This window comes from Dermochelys coriacea, chromosome 10 (assembly GCF_009764565.3).
Source record: "Dermochelys coriacea isolate rDerCor1 chromosome 10, rDerCor1.pri.v4, whole genome shotgun sequence".
Classification (NCBI taxonomy): domain Eukaryota; kingdom Metazoa; phylum Chordata; order Testudines; family Dermochelyidae; genus Dermochelys; species Dermochelys coriacea.
Genome location: NC_050077.1, coordinates 42,409,860 through 42,431,510, shown reverse-complemented (window position 1 = coordinate 42,431,510; position 21,651 = coordinate 42,409,860). Strand labels below are relative to the sequence as shown.

At 44.5% G+C, this 21,651-nt stretch overlaps 1 protein-coding gene across 30 annotated transcripts in view; it reads left to right on the top strand.

The window, feature by feature from the left end:
- NEO1 (neogenin 1) overlaps positions 1–21,651 on the top strand; it is a 499,518-nt gene that overhangs the window by 391,604 nt on the left and 86,263 nt on the right. For all 30 annotated transcript variants that reach the window (XM_043493234.1, XM_043493238.1, XM_043493237.1 and 27 more), the window contains exons 9-11: positions 2,641–2,795; positions 19,119–19,267; positions 20,949–21,087. In XM_043493234.1, coding sequence (XP_043349169.1) covers positions 2,641–2,795; positions 19,119–19,267; positions 20,949–21,087 — 443 coding nt within the window. The remainder of the gene's footprint in view (positions 1–2,640; positions 2,796–19,118; positions 19,268–20,948; positions 21,088–21,651) is intronic.

Genomic DNA, 21,651 nt, shown 5'->3' with positions numbered 1-21,651 from the left:
ACACAGCAGCCAAGATCCATTCCCTACATCTTGCTGCCTTTCACTGAGCTGCTTCCATACCTCCTGGCTCTTCCCACTCCTGTGGGTTTGCAAGTCTTTTCACTCCCTCCTCCTAGGGAGTAACTTCAGACAACTCATCTCTGCAGTCCCACCCCTTTTTTTCAGGAAGTGACTACAGACTCCTTCTCTACAGTCCCATCTGCTTCCAGTTTCCTGTCTTTTGTGGAAACCCCGCCTCTCCCTCACAGGTGAGCTTCTAATTAGCTGCTTCCAGCTGATTGGGCCCACCTGGTCTAATTCAGTTCTTGCGGGGCCAGAGTGGGGAGTACTCCTCATCACAGTCTCCGTCTAGTAATATCATTGAGATAATTTCTTTTGTTCCTAATATGCTTTAAAAAAAAAATACCTCTTTGTTGTCCGTAGCCCTGCCAGCCATGGATTTTTCATGGTGTCTGTAGCTTCCCTTATCAATTTTCTGCACTTCATAACTTTTAATTTATATCAACTTCTATCTCTACTTCTCCCATTTTCCATTTCTTATATATTGCTTTTTATTTAAACTTCTGATTGTTTCATAGATATTAAGGTCAGAAGGGACCATTATCATCATCTAGTCTGACCTCCTGCACAATGCAGACCACAGAATCTCACCCACCCACTCCTGCGATAAACCTCTCACCTATGTCTGAGCTATTGAAGTCCTCAAATCATGGTTTAAAGACTTCAAGGAGCAGAGAATCCTCCAGCAAGTGACCCGTGCCCGTTTCCTTCACTTCTCCACTGAACGAGGATGGGCTTTTAACCTAATTTGTTCTCTTTCTTGACTATGGAATTGAGGCTTTTTGACCATCTAATAAACTCTTCTTTAAAAACTCCCAATTTGCACACTCATTTTTCTGTCTAAATTTTTCCTCCCAATCATTTTTGCTCATTTCCTCAACTTTGAGAAACTTGAAGCATCAAGTATATATATTACTGATTGAGGGTATCCTCTATTTGCCCATATTGAATGTCATCAGGTCATGATCATTGGTTCCCAGGAAATTATCAGCTTCCAGTCCAGTGATTAATTCATCTTTATCAGTCATAAAGATGTCCAAAATAGTTATTTCATGTTTGGTGCAACATCTTTTTTGTTAGAAAATTATCATATATAATTTTTAGAAAGTCTAACGATGTTTTACTACTGGCTACATGAGGCCTTCAGCATTCATCTCCCAAATTGAAGTCTCCTCTAACTGGAGTTTTTTTCCCCACTAGTTGCCAATAGGTGTTGTTTTAGGGAGTAACTCCTCCTATTCTCTAGTTCCATCTGCTGATCTGTAACAAATCTCAACACCCCATACTGAATTTAAACTGTATTGCATCTTTAGCCAGTCACAAAAAAAAAATTAAAAAGGAATTCCAGCAAAATATTAAAAACTCTCTTGAAGTCTATCTAACCTACACTACATCCACAGCAGCCCAAATAAATGAAATTTTAAAAGATCAGGAGCAAGTGATTTTCAAATGTGTGATTATAAACTATAGTTTGTGTGGATGGTGCCTAAAGAATCCTTTCGACACATCCCTCAAGTTAACTATAATATAGACCTACCTCCTCTGAGCCAGTTTGGATAAGATTTAAAGGCTGCCACTCACATCTTTATGCATTTCAGGTCCCCACATGGACTGAATAAAATTGTTGTTTTAGAGGAGATAGAAAACTAGTTTTAGTCTGATTATGGGCTTTTCCCACTGTCAGTAATGTCCCCAGTAATGTCACTTTTCAGCAATATAACTATAGCTAAACTCAGAAAAGCCAAATGTCATTAAAAACTACATTTTAGTCTAGTTTGGAAAAGTACTTTTCATCACGTGAACTTTCAAGCTCCTGGGCTGATCAAAATGGGTGAAGTTTTACTTTGAGGTTGTGACATGAACTGAAAAAATCTGTTAAATATTAAAAGTTAAGGATTGAGTCTCCATTGTAAACTTAAACATACACTAGTGGTCACAACTAGACTTTTAGGGCCATGTATTGTAAGGGTCATCTAAGATCACTGCTTGATATTATGTGCTGTACTGTTTCTTAGAGACAAGGTGGGTGAGGTAATATCTTTAATTGGACCAACTTCTGTTGGTGAAAGTGACAACATTGCAAACATAGCCTTAGACATTGTACAAAAAATGTCCAAATACCAGAATGAACTAAATCAAATCTGAGCTCAAAAAAGAATCTTAAACTGATGCTTTAAAAACAATCCTCTGAATTAATAACCAAAGCAATTTAAATGGTTCTTAATTTTTCTCCCAGGGCTTTGGACTTCTATGACAAATTTTAAAGTTGAATTATTATCTAGTTATGAAGAATAGACAATCCAACAAAACAGTACTTTCCCCCTCTCCTCGTTGTGATGGTGTGTATTTTTTTTTTTTTGCTATGTTTGTTCAAAATGAAGTTGCAGAACTAGAAGCTGTTTGTCTTCAGTGCTTTTGGCATATTAACATTAATGTGTAATCAATATAATATAATTAATCATATCAATTACTTATTAGATGTATGCAAACAGAATGTCTGTTAGATTTGTACTGTCATTTTACTAATCAGTGATAAATCTTCACTTTTGTTTTCCTGCCCAAATCTTTTCTTTCCTAAAGAGAACGTGTTGAAAATACAAGTCGTCCTGGAGAGATGCAAGTGACAATCCAAAACCTGATGCCAGAGACCGTGTATGTTTTCAGAGTTGTGGCTCAAAACAAACATGGCCCTGGAGAGAGCTCAGTACCACTAAAGGTGGCGACTCAGCCTGAAGGTAAGCCTTGAACATTTCTACCCCTTATTGACTTTCATTGGCCTAGATCCTGGCCTTTTCCCATAATAAGTTGTTATTCATGCTCTGGTTGCACTTGCTGATCTTACTAGTATAGCTTTAGACTGAATTTTCAAGTCTGCCTCATATTATGATATTAAGATAGTCTGTATTATTTATATTTGGAAATATAAATGGAATATTGTAATATATAGATCCTTTAAAATTAAATATTAAAATTCCTTAATATATTTGAATTAATGTTCTATTTTGTCACAATATAGACTTCTTCAATTAACATGTCCAGATAAAAACTGAACTGAAAAAGGAGCTCTGTGGAGCTTGAAAGCTTGCCTCTTTCACCAACAGAAGTTGATCCAATAAAAGATACTCACCTTGTCCCTCTCATATCCTGGGACTAACACGGCTATAGTAACACTGCAAACAGCTTAAAAAGTGTTAACCTGGAGTTGAGGTTGAGTAACTTAACCTTGTAATTGTTGGGATGTTGTAATTGTCCCAAAAATCTGTGTTATAAACCCAGGAAATTCAGACTTAAGGATAAACTTAAGAAAGTCAAACATGCTATGTTACCCACACAAAATTCTCTTACCCTCATACTCTAGGGCATGGGTTCTCAACCTTTTTCTCTCTGAGGCCCCCCTCGACATGCTATGAAAACTCCAGGGCTTGGTGGGGGGGCCTTGGGGCAAGGGCTTTGGGCATAGGTGCAGTTTGATTTCTATTTGTGTGGGGGACAGGGGACAGCATGGCTCGAACCATCTCTGCATGGCAGGGTCTAGGGAGGGCTCGCCACCGCCACCCAGCCTGCCTGGGTTGAGGGGGGCAACGCAACCAAAAATTATAACTCAAAGGTGGGGGGCTTAGCTCAAAAAGTTTAAAAACAGCTTAGGATGCAGAGAGGAGGTCACTAGGGGCTGTGTGTATGTAGGGGGTAGCTGGAGCTATGTGCAGGCAGGGGGATAGCTCAGGGAGAGGGGTACTAGGGGTTGTGTGCAGGCAGAGGGGTAGCTCAGGGTACAGGGAGGGCGTAGCTCAGTGTATAGGGAGAGTGGTATTCGGGGTTGTGTGCTGGGAGGGCTCCCCGTAGTCCCTGTTCCCTGAGGGGTCTGCCAGCCACGGAGCTGGGTCTCCCCACCTGGGGGGCTCTTACTGGCTGCCTCTGCAGGAGCAAAGAGGGGAAGCTGAGGAGCAGCTTCAACCTGGGGCACCAGCAGTAGAGGAAGGAATGCTGCGGCTGCCTGCTCCATGGCACCAGCCAGAACAGCAGCTGTCCCTCACTGCCCGGCTTTGGCTTCCCGCCTCTGACCTGGCCGGGGGCGGGGAGAGAAGATGCGGGGGGACTCGGGGGAAGTGTGGAACTGCCCCCGGGACTGCCTTGATCTTGAGCTGTATTTAGGCTGGGGCAATGCCCTCCATGTACCCAACTCTGCCCACCATGGGCTCAGGGCTTCAGCCCCACAGGGAGCACAAGGGCTAGGGGCTCCAGGATTCAGCCCCATGGGGATGCCTGGGATTGAAGCTTCAGTCCCACGCCTCCCCCGGTTTCAGCCCCGCGGGGTTGGGCGGGGGGAGGCACCGGAGACCAGGGCTTTTGCCCCATGCCTCCTTTGGCTTTAGCCCTGTGGGGGAGGGTGCACTGGGGATTGGGCCTTCAGCTACGGGGCCCCGCGGCCCCCTTGAAAGGGCTCGCGGATCCCCGGTTGAGAACCACTGCTCTAGGGTACCCACCTTTACTCAGTTCCTAGGCTCAAGGCATAATCCTCTTAATTTAGGCACCCCCCCTTTCCTAGTTCCTAAGGGTCCAGGCTCTTCTACTGCTTCAGGCAAACACCCTTTCCCTGTGGAGTCAGGGCTTAATCTTTTGCGGGTTTATGGGGTCTTTTACCGGTGAAAGAGTCTTACACAGTAATATCCTATGTAATCTCTATTTACTAACAATCAGCAAAACCCAGAATGCTCACAGTACACATACAATGCTCACCGCTCACAGTACACATAAAATGCTCACCACTCCCAATAAAACTGATGAACTTTTCTTGATGGCCAGTCAGGATCAGGTCCATCTGGGGGACTTCAGTTTATGCATGGTGTCATTGGCAAAGTGTTAAGGTCTGGCAGCTCTGTTCTTGGGGCTGTATCCTGGAGCTGGTTCCCAGAGAACTTCCTTTTGGATCCCAGTTTATATAGTGAAAATTGAGACCTGCTTAGCTATACCTTAACCAATCATTATACTAAAATTTAACTAACCAATGCTAATATAATGTAACAAAATTTTCTAACCAATCCTACCCCACCACCTTAATTGATTTACACTTAGCAAAATTAACTGTGTATCAGTCAGAAACAATCAAAGAACCAGACAGAGATCATACAGACAAACAATAGAGAAGTGGGAACCATAATGACAGAACAATAAAGAAATTAGGATCTCACAACCACAACTATTGATAAGTGATTTCTTGACAGACAGAATGCTATCAAACTAAGTTTTCTTTAACCATCTTAAGATCTGTTTCTTTATCTGGTGATAGTGGGTGCCTTTAGAACAGCGTGTCCTTCTTAACAGCTGATATTACATTGTTTTAATGTAATTTAGATGGAATGTGAGGTTGTGACTTCCTGCTTCTCAGCTAATGGCTGCTGCTTTTTTAATTTGGCTGCGGACGAAGGCCTTGGGCTTTAGGCCTTGCAATATGTCTACAGACAAAGGCCTTATTCTTACAGCTAAGGTATGAAAATACATAGTTAAGGCACCCAAATCTTCACTCCATCCTGTAGCGTTGCAGTGAATTAACCATACAGTTATGATTAGTTTATAATGTTTATAGTCCCAGATTAAAAAGAAGTTTCGTTTCCCCCCCATGTTAGAGCAGTTAAAGTTGTTTTGTTATAAAGAATAATGGGGAAATTCTTTATTAATTCTTTATATACACACACACAATATGGAAAGTTTAAAGAATCTGTTGTTCAGTAACACCATTCAGGACAAAAATAATCTGACCCAGGGAACTAAACTTCTTAAAGGAGCCATTTCAAATTATTTTTAACTCATAAATTAATTTGTAAATTGGAGTAAATGCTGTAATTTTGGGGAGGGATAAACAGTATTCGTCATATGAAACAAAGTGTGTGAATCCCTACTTCATGTGCAAAATTCAATTCAGCTTTAATTATAGAACCAACGCTTCCATAATAAGATGCTGCAAATGTATTATATAAAATACTGGCCTATATATACATGTACATGTTCACTTTTAAGGTATTGTATACTTAATCTAGTATACTGTGGAAGTGTAGTTTACTTTTCATATTACTTACTTTCATGGATTCTTTCATATATAGAGTAGTATACAGTAGTACAAGATACCCATATATGTGTGATGCTTTGAGTAGTCACTCAGACCAGTAAAGGGTTGTGTCATTGCCTGCCCTGTAGTCATGGGTGCTTCTGAGCTCTGCAGCTGTGGCTCAGCGTCCTGACACCAGCAGCCTCCTTACAGGACTATGGCCTCACCCTGGCTTCCACCCCTGGTTACTCCTTGCAGGGTGATGACAACAGCCCCTCGAGTCTTCCCCAGGCCATCTCCTCTTCAGTGCTCAGCCCATCTCACTGCAGCACTCACAAACCTCATCAATTTCACTGGTTCATTTAAAGAGACTACATAGCACTAGCCTGGTAGTTTGACTGAGGATTTTACTCTTCAGTTTGAAACACTACACTGAGATGATTGTATAATAAGCCAAAATTAAGTTTATTAGCAAAGAGTAGATATTTAAGTAAAACCAAGTAGAGGGAATTGGGATAGAAATGGTTAAACAAACAAACAAAAAAATACGCTTCTAAGAGTAAACTCTAACTTAAGAAACTAGAACCTTTTGTTCAGAGTAGTTTTCTCACCACATTTCTTTCAGCATGGCTTGCCAGTTCTTAGCCATGATCCACCACAGAGCTCAAAGCACCTAGTTTCTTTGTCTCTTCAGGTGAAAGACATCAAAATGGCTCTTTGCTTATATCTTCAAAGTTTATCTGTGTTTTCAGTCAGGAAACCCTTCTGGGGGCTCAGCTTGCTGACCCCATGTTAACTTTTGCAGTCTTCTCCCCCGTCACAATAGTTATATGGCTATCTCCCAACTTGCTAGTTTGATGGCTTTGTTAACCTTTTATGTAAATGTACTTCCATTGTCTCTTTGCTTAATTTACATTAGAGACACATTCCTTTGTGCAGAGTGGGTAACTTAAGCTCTGCCTGCCAACACATTTCTAGAATGTATTTCCAGCACATATTTATAATTTTTCATATATCACCCATGCATACACAACTCAATACTATTAATGATTAGCGCATTACCAGTTTGCATATCATACCTTACATGGCACCTTTTAAATACAGATTATGACAAGAATGATTTGGGGCACACTGAGACACTGCTAGATACAAGGGAGGCTCCTGCCCTCTGGCATTGGAATGCTCTTAGAGTCACAATGTGCATCTAAGGTTGTGGAAAAAATAATGTATTTGAAAAATAGTCTGCGATGGTGTAACTGTATCGTAATGAGTATGCACAAGCAGGTAGAGTTGTGTAATAATGTCAGTCCTTGATTTATTTATTTTTTTAATGATTTTTGAGTATTTAACCATGCAACCATAATGTTACATCCATAGATGTAAAGAAGACAAATGGATTGGAATCAAAGGAACTGGGAAGCATTAATATACATTTTTAATTGTTTGAAATATTTAGTTGTCTACTGAAAATCTCCCTTAGGATAAGAAAAGTCCTTTAGGGATAGATGTGGGATGGACTTAGCTGTTGGTGCTAACTCAATGAAATGATTCATAACCAAATAATTCAAACAGTCAGAGTGAACCAGATTTAGTTCTCTCCACTTTTGTAAGCAGATCTAATTAAAATTTTGGCTGGGTCACTTTTATCCATGAGAGGAAGGCGATAGTTTTCTTTCAGGGAATTAATCCCCCAGTTTCTAAATAGGCAAATTTGTCAGAAGATCTCTGACATGTTCTTTTCTTATCCCAATCTGTATCCCTTCCCTTTATTGTCAATGGTAACTTTGTTAGTCATCTGGTCACGTTATATTTTTGAGAAAACTGGGGCAAAGTAGGCTTTAGCCGTTCTGCCTTCCTATCATCTTCTGTTCTCAGCTTACCTTCTCTATTGAGCAATGGACCAACTGTGTACTTGATCTTTCTTTTTTGTCTGACATATTTGAAGAACCTCTTCCTGCTGTCTCTAACGTTTCTTGCCAGCTGTAACTCATTCTTTGCCGTGGCTTTCCTGATTTTGTCCCTACATGCTTGTACGATTCCCATGTATACTACCTCAGTGACATGACCTTCCGTCCATTTCCTGTACGTATCCCTTTTGGTTTTTAGATAGCTTAAAAAAAGCTCCTTGTGCAACCACATTGGCCTCCCATGGTTCTTCTTATCTTTTCTCTGTGTCAGAATAGCTTGATATTGAGCCTATAGTATTACATCTTTAAAGAACTATCAGCCCCTTTTGACTTCTTTTCTTCCTAATTGGTCTTTTCATGGCACCTTGCCTACAATTTTTCTGAGTCAGTTGAAGTCTGCCTTTCTGAAATTCAGTGTCCTTATTTTGCTGTTCTCATGTCCTCCTTTCCATAGGAGCTTGAATTCTATCAGATCATGATCACATCCTTCTAAGTTCTCAACCACCTTCACGTTTGAAAATAATTCATCGCCGTTGGTCAAAACCAGATCCAAAATGGGTGACCCCTTGGTTGTTTCCTCAAATTTCTGAATTGGAAAGTTGTTCCCTACACATGCTAATAATTTGCAGGATTTGCAATATTATGTTTTGCTGCAATAGTCTTCCAACAGATATCAGGGAAAGTTAAAATCCCCCATTAATACTAGCTCATGTGTGTTAGCTAATCTTGTTACCTGCTTGTAGAATGACTCATCTACTTCCTCTTCCTGATTTGGGAGTCTATAATAGACCCCCCACCATAACATCGTAAGTGTTCTTTTCCCTTGTTATCCTCACCCAGAAACTCTCAGTAAGTCTTTGGCTCACTTCCCATTGGACCTCAGAGCAAATGTATTCATTCTTGACTGTATAGCGCAACACCTCCTCAAGGAAAACTGGCATAGCAGCAGCACTTCTGAGAAGGATCTGGGAGTTGTGGTGGATCACAACCTCAACATGAGTCAGCAATGCAATGCTGTTGCAAAAAAAGCAAATGTAATTTTAGTTTGCGTTAACAGAGGCATAGCATGCAAATCACAGGAGGTGATAGTACTGCTCTGCTCAGTGCTTGTTAAGCCTCAGCTGGAGTGGGGTGTCCAGTTTTGGTCACCAATGTATAGAAAGGATGTAGAGAAAGTGTAAAGGATCTAGAGGTGAGCAACAACAATGGTCAAAGGGATGGAATGCAAGTCATATGAGCAAAGGTTGAAGGAACCGGATATGTTTAATTTGGAAAAGAGGAGATTAAGGGGGGATATGATAATGGTCTTCAGATATGTGAAAGGCTGCAACAAAAAAGATGAAGAAAAGTTATTCTGTTTTTCCATAGAGAGCAGGACAAGAGGCAGTGGGTTCAAACTACAGCAGGCACAGGTGTCGACAGCCCCACCATGGTCACCAGAGGATGATTCCTCCAGCAGGGAAGAGCAGTTCAGCCCTTGCTAAAACCCCACCAGGGCACCTGAGTCTGCATCTGTGTCTACGTCACCGCCTTGGCAACATAGCCAGTGGCCAGCGCAGTGGCCTTATTGGAGTGCATGGGGCATGCCGGTGATGACAATGCCCCCTTTGCACCACTCATCTGCTGCCACCTTGAAGCAACAGCTGGCGGCACCGAGCTCGGGGCATGAGACCCACTCAGAGGTCGGGGTAGAGGAAACAGTGCCCACCCCAAAACCTCCATCCTCCACTGGTGATGATGCCTCGTCGTCATCCTTATCCCCAGACAAGGCAGTTGCAGGACGCTTGAGGGCCAGCCCGCCAAATGATTTTAAGGAACACCAGGCCCTGCTTCAACAGGTGACCGACAACTTGGGCCTAGAGATGGAGGAGATGGCCAAGCAGGCGGACACTTTGTTCGGTGTCTTCTCAGCCTCTACCCCAGCATGTATTGCACTACCAATGCATGACGGGGTTCTGAAAATTGCCAAGGCCCTCTGGTAGACCCTTTCATCCATCCCTCCCACCTCCAAAAGGGCTGAAAAGAAGTACTTCATCCCAGCCAAAGGATTCGAGTACCGTTATACCCACCCACCTCTGGGCTCACTGGTTGTCTCTGTGGCTAACAAAAAGGACAAGCAGGGGCACACTAGTTCAACTCCCAAAAATAGAGGCCAAAAGACTGGACCTTTTTGGGAGAAAAATGTATTCAACAGCCAGCCTGCCGTTCTGGGTGGTGAACCATGAGGCCCGCTTGGGCAGGTACAATTTTAACTTATGGGACTCCCTCCATAAGTTCAAGGAGTCCTTCCCACAGGGTCTGGCCAGGAATTTGGCAACCTGGTGGAGGAGGGTACCACGGTGGCTTGTTGCTTCCTCCAAATAGCATGGGATGTGGCGGACAAGACAGGTAGGGTGGTCGCAGCCGTGGTGGTTATGAGGTGCAGCTCTTGGCTTCAGACCGCCATCCTGTCCCAAGAGATGCAGGCCTCTATCTAGGACCTCCCATTCAATGGGAACAGTTTCTTTTCAGTGCAGACTGATGTGAGGCTGCATGGATTAAAGGACACTCGGGCCACCCTTCACTCACTGACCATGCATATGCTGCAGTCTGCATGGAAGCAGTTCTGGCTGACGCCTCTTCCAAGGCCTTGGCAGCCTCGTAGGGCATCTGCAAGGAGAAGGGACAGAGACATGAGCTTTAGTCGCCACTGCCCTTCCTCCTCCCACTCACCTGCAGGCTGCGCAGCCTGCCCTGGTGCAGCATCCCGGGGGCTAGAAGCATTCATTTTGAAGGTGCGCTTGAGAGTGATGCCTCAATCAATTCCCTGGATCCACCTTGTTCTTTCCTCAACCATCTTCATCCCTATCATTCAACCTGGTCACAGGTCACCTCAGACCTCTGGGTGCTGGACATAGAATCTCTGTTTTATACCCTGCAGTTTTCAGCTGCCCCTCCCTCCCACCCCCCTCTTTCCCTTCAGGGCCCCTTCTCATGAGCAACTCCTTCTCCCTGGCATCATTCACACCTGGGATCCAGGAGACTGGTATGCTGCCCTCCATTTAAAGGACGCTTAGTTCCATATTCCAAGGTCACAGACGTTTCCTCTGTTTCATAGTGGGAGGACGCCATTTTCATTTCACAGTGCTGCCCTTGGGCCTCTCATCAGCCCTGAGGGTGTTCACAAAATATATGGCACCAGTGGTTGCTTACCTGAGATGTTGAGGGGTCCAGATCTTCCAATATCTCAGTGACTGGCTCGTCAAGGGCAGGTATTGGAGCAAGTGCAAAGGAGCCTCGATCTGGTGCATTCCACCTGCCGCAACGGGGTCTGTTAATAAATGAGAAAAAAATCCACCTTAACGCCCGTCCAGTGAATAGAGTTCATTGGGGTGGTTCTCGACTCCACCTGAGCTAGATCCTTCCTTCTGGAAACCATGTTGGACCTAATCTTTTTCAGGCCATGTTGGACCTGATCTCCCATGTAAAGAACTATCAGTTCACCATGGCTCACACCTGCTTGCAGTTGTTGGACCACATGGCCATGTGTACATACTTGGCCAGCCATGCTTGGCTCCATCTCTGGTTTCTGCAAGCATGGCTGCCGTCTTTCCACGTTCCCAACAGGCACGACCTAGACTGTCCTGGCAGCAGGGCCACTGGCTATCGCAATGGCCTTACTGGAATGCCTGGGGTATGCCAGTTATGCCAATGCCCCCGTCGCAACAATGGTCAGTCATAATCATAGAATATGATTGGGTTGGAAGGGACCTCAAAAGGTCATCTAGTCCAATCCCCAACTAAATCATCCCAGCCAGGGCTTTGTCAAGCCTGACTTTGAAAACCTCGAAGGAAGGAGATTCCACCACCTCCCTAGGTAACCCATTCCAGTGCTTCACCACCCTCCTAGTGAAAAAGTTTTTCTTAACATCCCCCACTGCAACTTGAGACCATTACTCCTTGTTCTGTCATCTGGTACCATTGAGAACAGTCTAGATCCATCCCTTTGGAAACCCCCGTTCAGTCGCTGCATCGGACAAGTATCAGACAGCACCAGGCTCGGTGGGTGAAGTGCAAGCAGACGCTGGGGTGGAAGGGCAGGTGCCCACCCCAAGACCCTCTTTCCCCACAGGGGCTGATGCCCTGGGCCTGCCCCCAGTGGAAAGGTCATCCTCATCCTCTCCAGATGTGGCTGTGGGTGCTAGCCCACCAGATGACTTTAAGGAGCACCAAGCCCTACTCTGAAGGGTGGCCACTAGCTTAGGCCTAATGGTGGAAGAGATGGTGGAGCAATCAGACGCTTTCTTTAACGTGCTCTCCGCTTCCACCCTTGCACATGTCACTTTCCCAGTGCACAAAGGGGTCCTAAAGATTGCAAAAGCCCTCTGGCATACTCCATCCTCAATCCCACCCACTTCCCAGAGGGCTGAGAAGTATTTCATCCCAGCCAAGGGGTTCAAATACTTGTACACTCACCCGCCCCGAGGTTGTTGGTTGTTTCTGTGGCCAATGAGAGAGACAAGTAAGGGCAATCTAGTTTCACCCCAAAAAACAAGGAGGCTGAGAAACTGGACTTTTTCGGGAGGAAAATTTATTCCACGGCTATTCTCCAGTTCAGCATCACGAACCATCAGCCTGTTTTGGGGAGATATAACTTTAACTTTGGGACTCCCTCCATAAGTTTAAGGACACCATGCCCCAGGATGTGGCCCAAGAATTCAGGGCCCTTGTTGAGGAAGGTCCAACAGCAACTCAGTGTTCCCTCCAAATGGCATGAGATGTGGCCGGTTTGGTGGCCAGGGTGGTTGCCTCAGCAGTGGTCAGACCGCAGGCTTGTCCTAGGAGATGCAGTCCTTGATCCAGGATCTTCCATTTGATGGGGTTGGACTCTTTGCAAAACAAATGAACGCGAGGCTGCACAGACTGAAGAACACTCGGGCCACCCTCCGCTCACTGGGGTTGTATATGTCTCAGTCAGCAAGGAAGCAATTCTGGCTGCCCCTGCCGCCAAGGCCTTGGCAATCTCGACAGGGATCTGCAAGGAGAAGGGATAGGGACGCTAATTTTAGTTGCCATCACCCTTCCTCCTCCCTTTCACCTGTGCAATCTGGCCTGGCAAAACAAGGGGACCAGAAGCGTGCGTTTTGAGTGTGTTCTCAAGAGCGTCGCCACAGTCAACTCCCTAGATCCACCACATCCTTTTCTCAACCATCTCTATCGTTCGGCCTGGTCATGGGTTACCTTGGACTGTTAGGTGCTAGAAATTGTATCACTGAGCTACACCATCCAGTTGTCAGCCACCCCCCATTTCCCCTCTTTCCATTCCCTCTTCAGGGACCCTTCTCACAAGCAGCTCCTCATCCAGGAGGTAAACAACCTCCTAGAACTGGGAGCGGTGGAGGAGGTCCCTCAGGAAATGAAGGGGAAAGGTTTCTACTCCCGCTATTTCTTGATCCCAAAGGCAAAAGGGGCCTAGGACCCATTCCTGACCTGCAACGACTCAACAAGTACTTCAAGAAGTTGAAGTTGCACATGGTTTCACTGGCCTTCATCATCCCCTCCGTGGATCCAGGAGACTGGTACGCCGCTCTCGACTTGAAATACGCTTATTTTCATATTTCCATCTTCCAAGGACACAGACGGTTACTACGTTCTATGGTGGGCCAGCATCACTTCCAATTTGCTGTGCTACCCTTTGGCCTCTCCTCAGCCCCATGGGTATTTGCAAAATGCATGGCCCCGGTAGTCACTTACCTGAGGCCTTGTGAGGTCCAGGTCTATCCTTATCTTGACAATTGGTTCATCAAGGGCAGGTTGCGGGATCAAGTGCAGAACAGTCTCCATTTGGTACATTCCACCTGTTGCAACCTGGGCCTGTTAGTGAACAAAAAGAAATCAACCCTCATACCAGTGCAACAAATCGAGTTTATGGGGGCGGTCCTCGATGCCATGCCTTTCGGATGCCCGTTTCCAAGTCATGTCGGATGTGATCTCCCTTGTAAGGGGCCACCCGCTCACCACCGCCTGCACTTGCCTAAGGTTTCTAGGCCACATGGCAGCCTCTACTTACATGGTCCATCATGCCAGGTTTCATCTCTGGCCGGTGCAGGCGTGGCTGTCGTCGTTCTACATCCCCAACAGGCACGACCTAGACTTGGTAGTCGAAGTGCTGGACCACATCCAGTCATCCCTGGCATGTTGGTTGGACCCCACATCGGTGTTGCAGGAAGCTCCCTTCACGGCCCCAGCCCCAGGAGCTAACTCTGATTTCTGACACCATGGACCTGGGCTGGGGAGTCCACCTGGGCAACCTCAGTACACCAGGTCGACTGCTCCCTCCACATGAATGTCAGGGAGCTCAGTGTGTTTTGCTTGGCCTGTCAGGCTTTTCGGTCCCACTTACAAGGCAACGTGGTTCAAGTCCTGACGGACAACACTTCAACGGACATCATCAGAAATCAAGGTAGTGCAAGGTCATCAGCACTTTGCCAGGAAGCCCTCTGGCTCTGGACTTCTATGTGCAGCATGCTATTCATTTTGTGGCAGCGCACCTTCCCAGGACCAAGAATGTATTATCAGATCACCTCAGCAGAGCCTTCTCGTCTCGCCATGAGCAGTCACTCCACCCCAAGTTGGGCAGCTGGATTTTCTGAAAGTGAGGCTCTCCCCAGGTGGACTTGTTCACGATTCGCCAGAACAGGAAATGCCACCAGGTTCTGCTCATTTCCAGAGATTGACAGGGGCTCCTTGTTAGACGTCGTCTTACTTCCGTGGTCTGGGGCTCTGATGTACGCTTTCCCATCAGTGCAGTTGCTTCACAGAGTCCTCATGAAGATCAAGCCGGACAAGGCAAAAGTTATCCTGATAGCACCGGTTTGGCCTTGCCAACACTGGTTCAGCACACTGAGGTACCTGTCAGTGATGACCATGCTGCAGCTGCCCCTGCTGACCAGATCTCCAATCCCAGAATCATGGCAGGCTTCTTCACCTGAATCTAGCAGCACTGCACTTAACAGCTTGGTTGTTGCATGGTTGACTGCTGAAGTGCAGGAGTACTCTGCCCGCGTGCCGCAGGTCCTACTGGGTAGTAGGTTGCTCTAGTGGAGAGCTTTCTATGTGGCCAAATGGAAATTATTCACATGCTGGGCCTTGGCCCAACAGGTTAGGGCTGAGCAGGCCTCACTGCAGTTGATCCTGGACTACCTTACCCATCTCAAGCTTCAGGGCTTGTCCCTTTCATCAATTAAAGTCCACTTGGCTGCCATATCAGCCTTTCACTCTCCGTTCCAGGGCAGGTTGGTCGTCTTTCATAACATGATGGGCCAGTTCTTGAAAGGTCTGGAGTGACTCTACCCTCAGGTCCAGGACCCAATTCCTCCGTGGGACCTGAATCTGGTACTGGCACAAAGAAAAGGAGTACTTGTGGCACCTTAGAGACTAACAAATTTATTAGAGCATAAGCTTTCGTGAGCTACAGCTCACTTCATCTCGCACAGTTCATGAGAGCTCCCTTTGAGCCCTTGGCACCCTGTTCCCTTCTTCTGCTCTTCTGGAAGGTGTCATTCCTGGTGGCAATAACTTCTGTCTGAAGATCCAGCTGCAGCTGCATCCAGCTTTCCTGTTCAAGGTGTTTTCACAATTTCACATGAGCCAAGACATATTTTTGCCAGTCTTCTTCCCAAAGCCTCATAAGTCTGAGGAACATAGGTTGCACTCCTTTGATGTCAGGAGAGCGTTAGCTTTCTACATCAAAAGGACAGACCATTTAGCAAGTGGACAGTTGTTCATCGCCATGGCGGATAGGATGAAAGGTCATCCAGTGTCCACCCAGAGAATTTCATCTTGGATCACCGCCTGCATCTGATTTTGCTATGATCAGGCAAAAGTACCTCCGCCAGCGATTGTAACCGCCCACTCGACTGGAGCACAAGCTTCAGCGGTGGCCTTCCTGGCTCATGTCCCAATTCCAGATTTCTGCAGGGCCGCCACATGGTCGTCCGTTCACACGTTGACATCTCACTGTGCGCTTACCCAGCAAGCCAGAGACGACGCTGGCTTTGGTAGAGCTGTATTACAAGCCACACGTTTGTGAACTCCGAGCCCACCTCCAGGGATACTGTTTGTGAGTCACCTAGAATGGAATCAACATGAGCAAGCACTCGAAGAAGAGAAAACGGTTACCTACCTTTTCGTAACTGTTCTTCGAGATGTTGCTCATGTCCATTCCATTACTCTGTCAGAGTTGTCAGCAAGACGGAACTGAGAGGGCATAGGGCCAGCGGCGCCTTATATACCAATGCATGAGCATGGCACTCCAGAGGGCGCCACAGCCAACCCTACAGACACTGCTAAGGCAAAAGTCTGTGACAATTGTGCACGTGGGCACGCGCACACCTAGAATGGAGTGGACATGAGCAACACATCTCAAAGAACAAGTTACAAAAAGGTAAGAAACTTTTTATTTTTTAAAGGTCTGAAGCATCTCTACCCACAAGTCCAGGATCCCATCCCTCCCTGGGACCTGAATCTCATGTTGTCAAGGCTTATGGGGCCTTCCTTTGAGCCTCTGGCTTCCTGCTCTCTCCTGCTTCTTTCCTGGAAGATTTTGTTCCTGGTCATGATAACGTTGGCCCTGTCGAAGATCGGGGCACTTACTTCAGAACCACCCTATATGGTCTTATACAAGGATAAGGTCCAGTTGCGACTGCACCCAGCATTTCTGCCCAAGGTTGTTTCCCAGTTTCATATTGACTAGGACATATACTTACCCGTCTTCTTTCCAAAACCTCATACATCAAATAAGGAGCACAAGCTACACACCCTGGACATCAGGAGGGTGCTGGCCGTCCTCATGAATAGAATGAAGCCATTCAGTGAGTCAACGCAGTTGTTCATTGTGGTGGCAGACAGGATGAAACGTTGCCCGGTTTCTGCTCAGAGGATTTTGTCCTGGATCATGGCCTGCATCCGCCACTGCTATGAGCTGGCGAAGGTGCCTCTGCCAGCGATCGTGATGGCCTTCTTCTTCTTCATCAGCGGCCTTCTTTGCACAAGTTCCAATCCAAGAGATCTGTAGGGCCACTACCTGCTCATGTGTCCATACTTGTGCATCTCATTATGCGCTTACCCAGCAAGCTTGAGACGACGCTGGCTTTAGCAGAGCAGTGCTGCAAGCTGCAAGACTGTGGACTCCGAGCCCACCTCCATGGACATTGCTTGTGAGTCATCTAGAATGGAATTAACATGAGCAAGCACTCGAAGAAGAAAAAACAGTTACCGATCTTTCTGTAACTGTTGTTCTTCGAGATGTGTTGCTCATGTCCATTCCATTACCCTCCCTCTTGGAGTTGTCAGTAAGAAGGAACTGAGAGGGCATAGGGCCAGCGGCGCCTGATATACCGATGCATGAGCGCAGCACTCAGGGGTGTACCACAGTCGGCCCTCCGGATACCACTAAGTCAAAAATCTCTGACGACTGCACATGTGGGCTTACACAAACCTAGAATGGAATGGACGTAAGCAACACATCGTGAAGAACAACGGTTACAAAAAGATGGGTAACTGTCTTGTCTGTTTCACTACCTAAATCTGTATTTTTTAAGAATGGGATATGATTGCCAATCATAATGATAATAAAGAGCATTTTTCAGTTCTGATAGCCAAGAGTTTCTCCCTGAAGAGTAAACTTTATTCTGGAAGGTGATAAGAGTGACAACTTGCTTCTGTCCAAACCAGAATTTTCTGGGGGTACTTCTGATATTTCCAGTTGTGTTAAGCTTTTGAGGGTCTGGAAGTTAATGAGCTGTGTCTACCAATAATGGCTAGGTGGATTAAAACATCAGTGTAACTATACACAGTCCATGAGAGAACAGGCAGCTGCTCCGAATGTTGCCTATTTTTGTCATGCTGTTTGAAATGTAGTTTTATTGCCTCTTTTTCAAAAGTGTTGAGCACTTGTAGCTCCCATTGTCCCCATTGGGAGATGGGGTTATTCCAACAGCTCTGCAAATCAGGCCATTAATTTTTCTCTCTTATGACTCTGTGAAGATCCTTCTGATCCTATCAACCCTTAGTTTCTATAACTATGATTATTTCTAGTTCTGTTAATGTTTTATCTCTGTTCTGTACCGCTTGTTCCTGTATTCCACACATAATTGCCTCAGCTAAGCATAGAAAGTGCAAATACTTTGAATGTGCACTACACAAAGACAGCTAGATCAACATATTATAATTACTTAAGCATGTGTTTTTCATCCCTTTTAAAGTGTATGGAAGTGGTTTACAAATGTTAAAGCATTTGTTGTAAATGTAAGTGCCTTTGCAGATTTCTACCTCAATTATGAAATTTTCACACAGTGACACAAAGAATGGGATAATTTTTTTGTTTGTTTTGGCAGAAGAGAAGGAAGAAAGTATTATTGTCAGAGGTTCTTTGATTTTGCTCCATCTGTTACACCAGCTGGCTGATATTTCTGTGTTCTTCAAAACAAGTTCTGTTTTGGCATGAATGGAGAGCAGATACATTCAGAATATATCTCTGATGTGCAATATAAAAAGCTCCAGCATATAATGTACCTTTGCAGTAGAACTCCTTTTGAAATCAGAAGGAGCTCTATGGTCTGCAGGGTTTGCAAATAATGAGATTAAAAAATGAAATTTTCTACCATTTGAGACAATACAATATCTCTCAGTCTGCCAATTAGTGAAATGGAGTTGAGGTATTCTGAAACTGAGGTAGTGTGGAAGAGGGTGGAAAATTACTGGAACATATTATCTCTCCTTTACAACAGTTTTATGCTTATGTGGCTCCTTTGATGTCAGGGAAGTGACATCCATATAAAACTGATGTAATAGAGTGGAGTTTGATTCACTGTTAGTAGAATGTGCCTAAAAGTCTATGCACAATATGTAGGGATAAGTTTTCAGAAGGGTGGATTCCCACTGCGGACACAATTTGTGCCTGCAAAATGTACAGTAATATTAATGGGTTTGTTCAGTTACCCAGAATACCTGTTTTAAGGAGTATTTCAGGGTTGATTGCTTTTTGGGTTTGCCTCAGTACATTTAGCAATGTCAAATTTAATAGTTATGTTTGATGAATTTACACTAGTTTCATGTTTATGATCCAGTTCAACTTCCTGGTCCAGCACCGAACATTCGAGCATATGCTAATTCACCCACTTCAATTACTGTCACATGGGACACACCGTTGTCAGGCAATGGTGAAATCCAGAACTACAAGCTCTATTACATGGAAAAGGGGACAGATAATGAACAGGTATGATACCTACATCTCTCTTGACAGAATATAATGACAGTTTAACTCTGGTCATACAGCCATATATCCAATAACAATACTTTCTGGTTATAACGCTTTTCCTCTGAGTTTCTCAAAACATCCTGCCAATCATTTGACTGGCAGTTTGGATAATGCCAGCATATTAAGGGTTAAACTATGGAGCGATAGAAACTGAATGTCCCTCTGAAAAGAGGAACTGAGAGTTTTATAGTATTGTGGGGTTCATGAAGTATGAATATAACAAAATTAAGGCAGTATTCTATGTTCTAGCTCATCTAATTTAACATCAAATTGATACATGACTTGTTCAGGCCTGATCTACACACAAAAGTTGCATGAGTTAAACTAAAATTAGTTTAAAAGCAAATTAGTTAAACTGATGTAAACTCCTATGGATTTTCTTATCAGTTTACAACTGACTTGTGCTGGTTTAGCTTTTACCAAGGCAAGATGAATCAACATAATCCAATTACATATCAATATGTCTTTTCATACTGGAGTTTTCACTGTTTTAACCAAATTGCTCATTTTAAAACTGATTTTAGGTATTCTGCACCAGCCTTTACATAGACAAGGCCCCAAGTTAGCGAATGTGTATGAAGAAATATTTATGGAAGGGCAAGTTTGGCTCTGAGTGGGTACTCAGAAAGTTTAAAGGAGATCTAAATACAAAAAGCCTGTCTGGGTTTTGGATTTATTTCAGCAGTTCTGGTTTAACCACAACAATAACAATAACGTAACAGAAGTCTCTGGTGAATTCCCTCCACAAAGCTTTACATGCATCTCATATATCTAATTCATTCCCACATGGGAGTATCTTCCTGAACTGACTGAGTTCTTGTTGGGAATTAATACGAAAATGTATCTCCAGGCTGTTTGTCCCACAGAGCCCTTCTGTAAGGGCCACCACATCAGTGGGAAATATCAGGGATGCAGTCATCTCCAGAGGGCACCAAAAGGCTCATGCACCATCACAAGAGAATGTGTCCTGGGAATACTTAAGAGCCAAGTCATTGAGCTTGCTAAGAAGTATTGGAAACACAGTGAGAATCTTAAGTTTAGCAATATTAACTCAGACTATGTCAAGTGGACTTGCTAAGTTGTAGACAGATTCATTCCTCTTTTACAAGAGATGGAAACAACTAATTTAATTGGTGGCTTTAATGTGATCCCTAATCTTCCTATTGCTTGAGTTCGGCTGTTAGTATTTTGGAGGAAGAGAGTGGGATCCTCTTATGTGACTAAGCTTTGTTGACTCAATAGATTGTGACTTTAATGGAAAAAGCAACAATGCTGCCCCTGTAGCTGATTATGAGTTGGGCTGCAGGCTTGTCAGGGTGGGTAAGAAAGCCATAGATAGCCAATATTTCCTATTTGTCTGTTAATTTTTGTATGTCTCTCTCTGTGACTCACCCTGCAGTGGTGGTTCCTGTCCCACCCTGAGCACAGCTTGCCACTCCAGATGTTGCAGCCCAGTGAGCAGGGTCACAGCACTGGTTAGGTTCGGTCCAGCTGCCCCTCCATCATGATGAGGCAGGGGCCAAACCTGAGCAGCACTGTGACCCAGCACACCAGGTTGCAGCACTTGCCTGGAGCAGGCCTGTTAGCATGTCAGCATTGCTTTAGGGATTGAGTCGCATGTATCTTTGTTCGTGAACAGGATGTTGATGTTGGAGGTCACTCCTACACCATTAATGGATTAAAGAAATATACTGAGTACAGCTTCCGAGTGGTAGCCTACAATAAACACGGTCCCGGAGTCTCTACCCAAGATGTTGTTGTGCAGACTCTGTCAGATGGTGAGTTGCTTTATTCCAGTTTTCTTGTGGAAATCATTTGGTGATCTCTTCCGATTTAAAAGGATTTTTAACCGAATAGAGCTGCAGGAGTTTCTTGCGAGACATTGCCCTGTATCATGATGTGGTTGCGGAATATGCTCGTGCATGCTGAATGGACCTCTTTGAGATTGTTGGAAGTGGGTGGAAGGAGATTACTATACCTGCAAAAGCATCTGCTTTTCTAATAATCAAGCAAGTATTTCCCTAATATTCACATCATGAGCTAACGCTTGTAACGATATGTACAACATATCTAGATCAAAAACACAGAATAATATTGAAGCCAGTAACCCCAGATTTTTTTTTTGAGTTTCTGTAATTTACTGTATATAAGCAGATTTTTCACATTAAGAAATTTTTCTTTTTAAGTGTTCATAGGTGGAGATCTTGTATAATAATCAACCCCAGAATAAATACTTGCATTGGAATGATTAAGTCCTAGTCTTAAATTTAAAAGATGCTTTTTTGTAGTAGCACATACAGTACAGCTATGATAAATCAATGATTTCTTTGATGTTTCATATT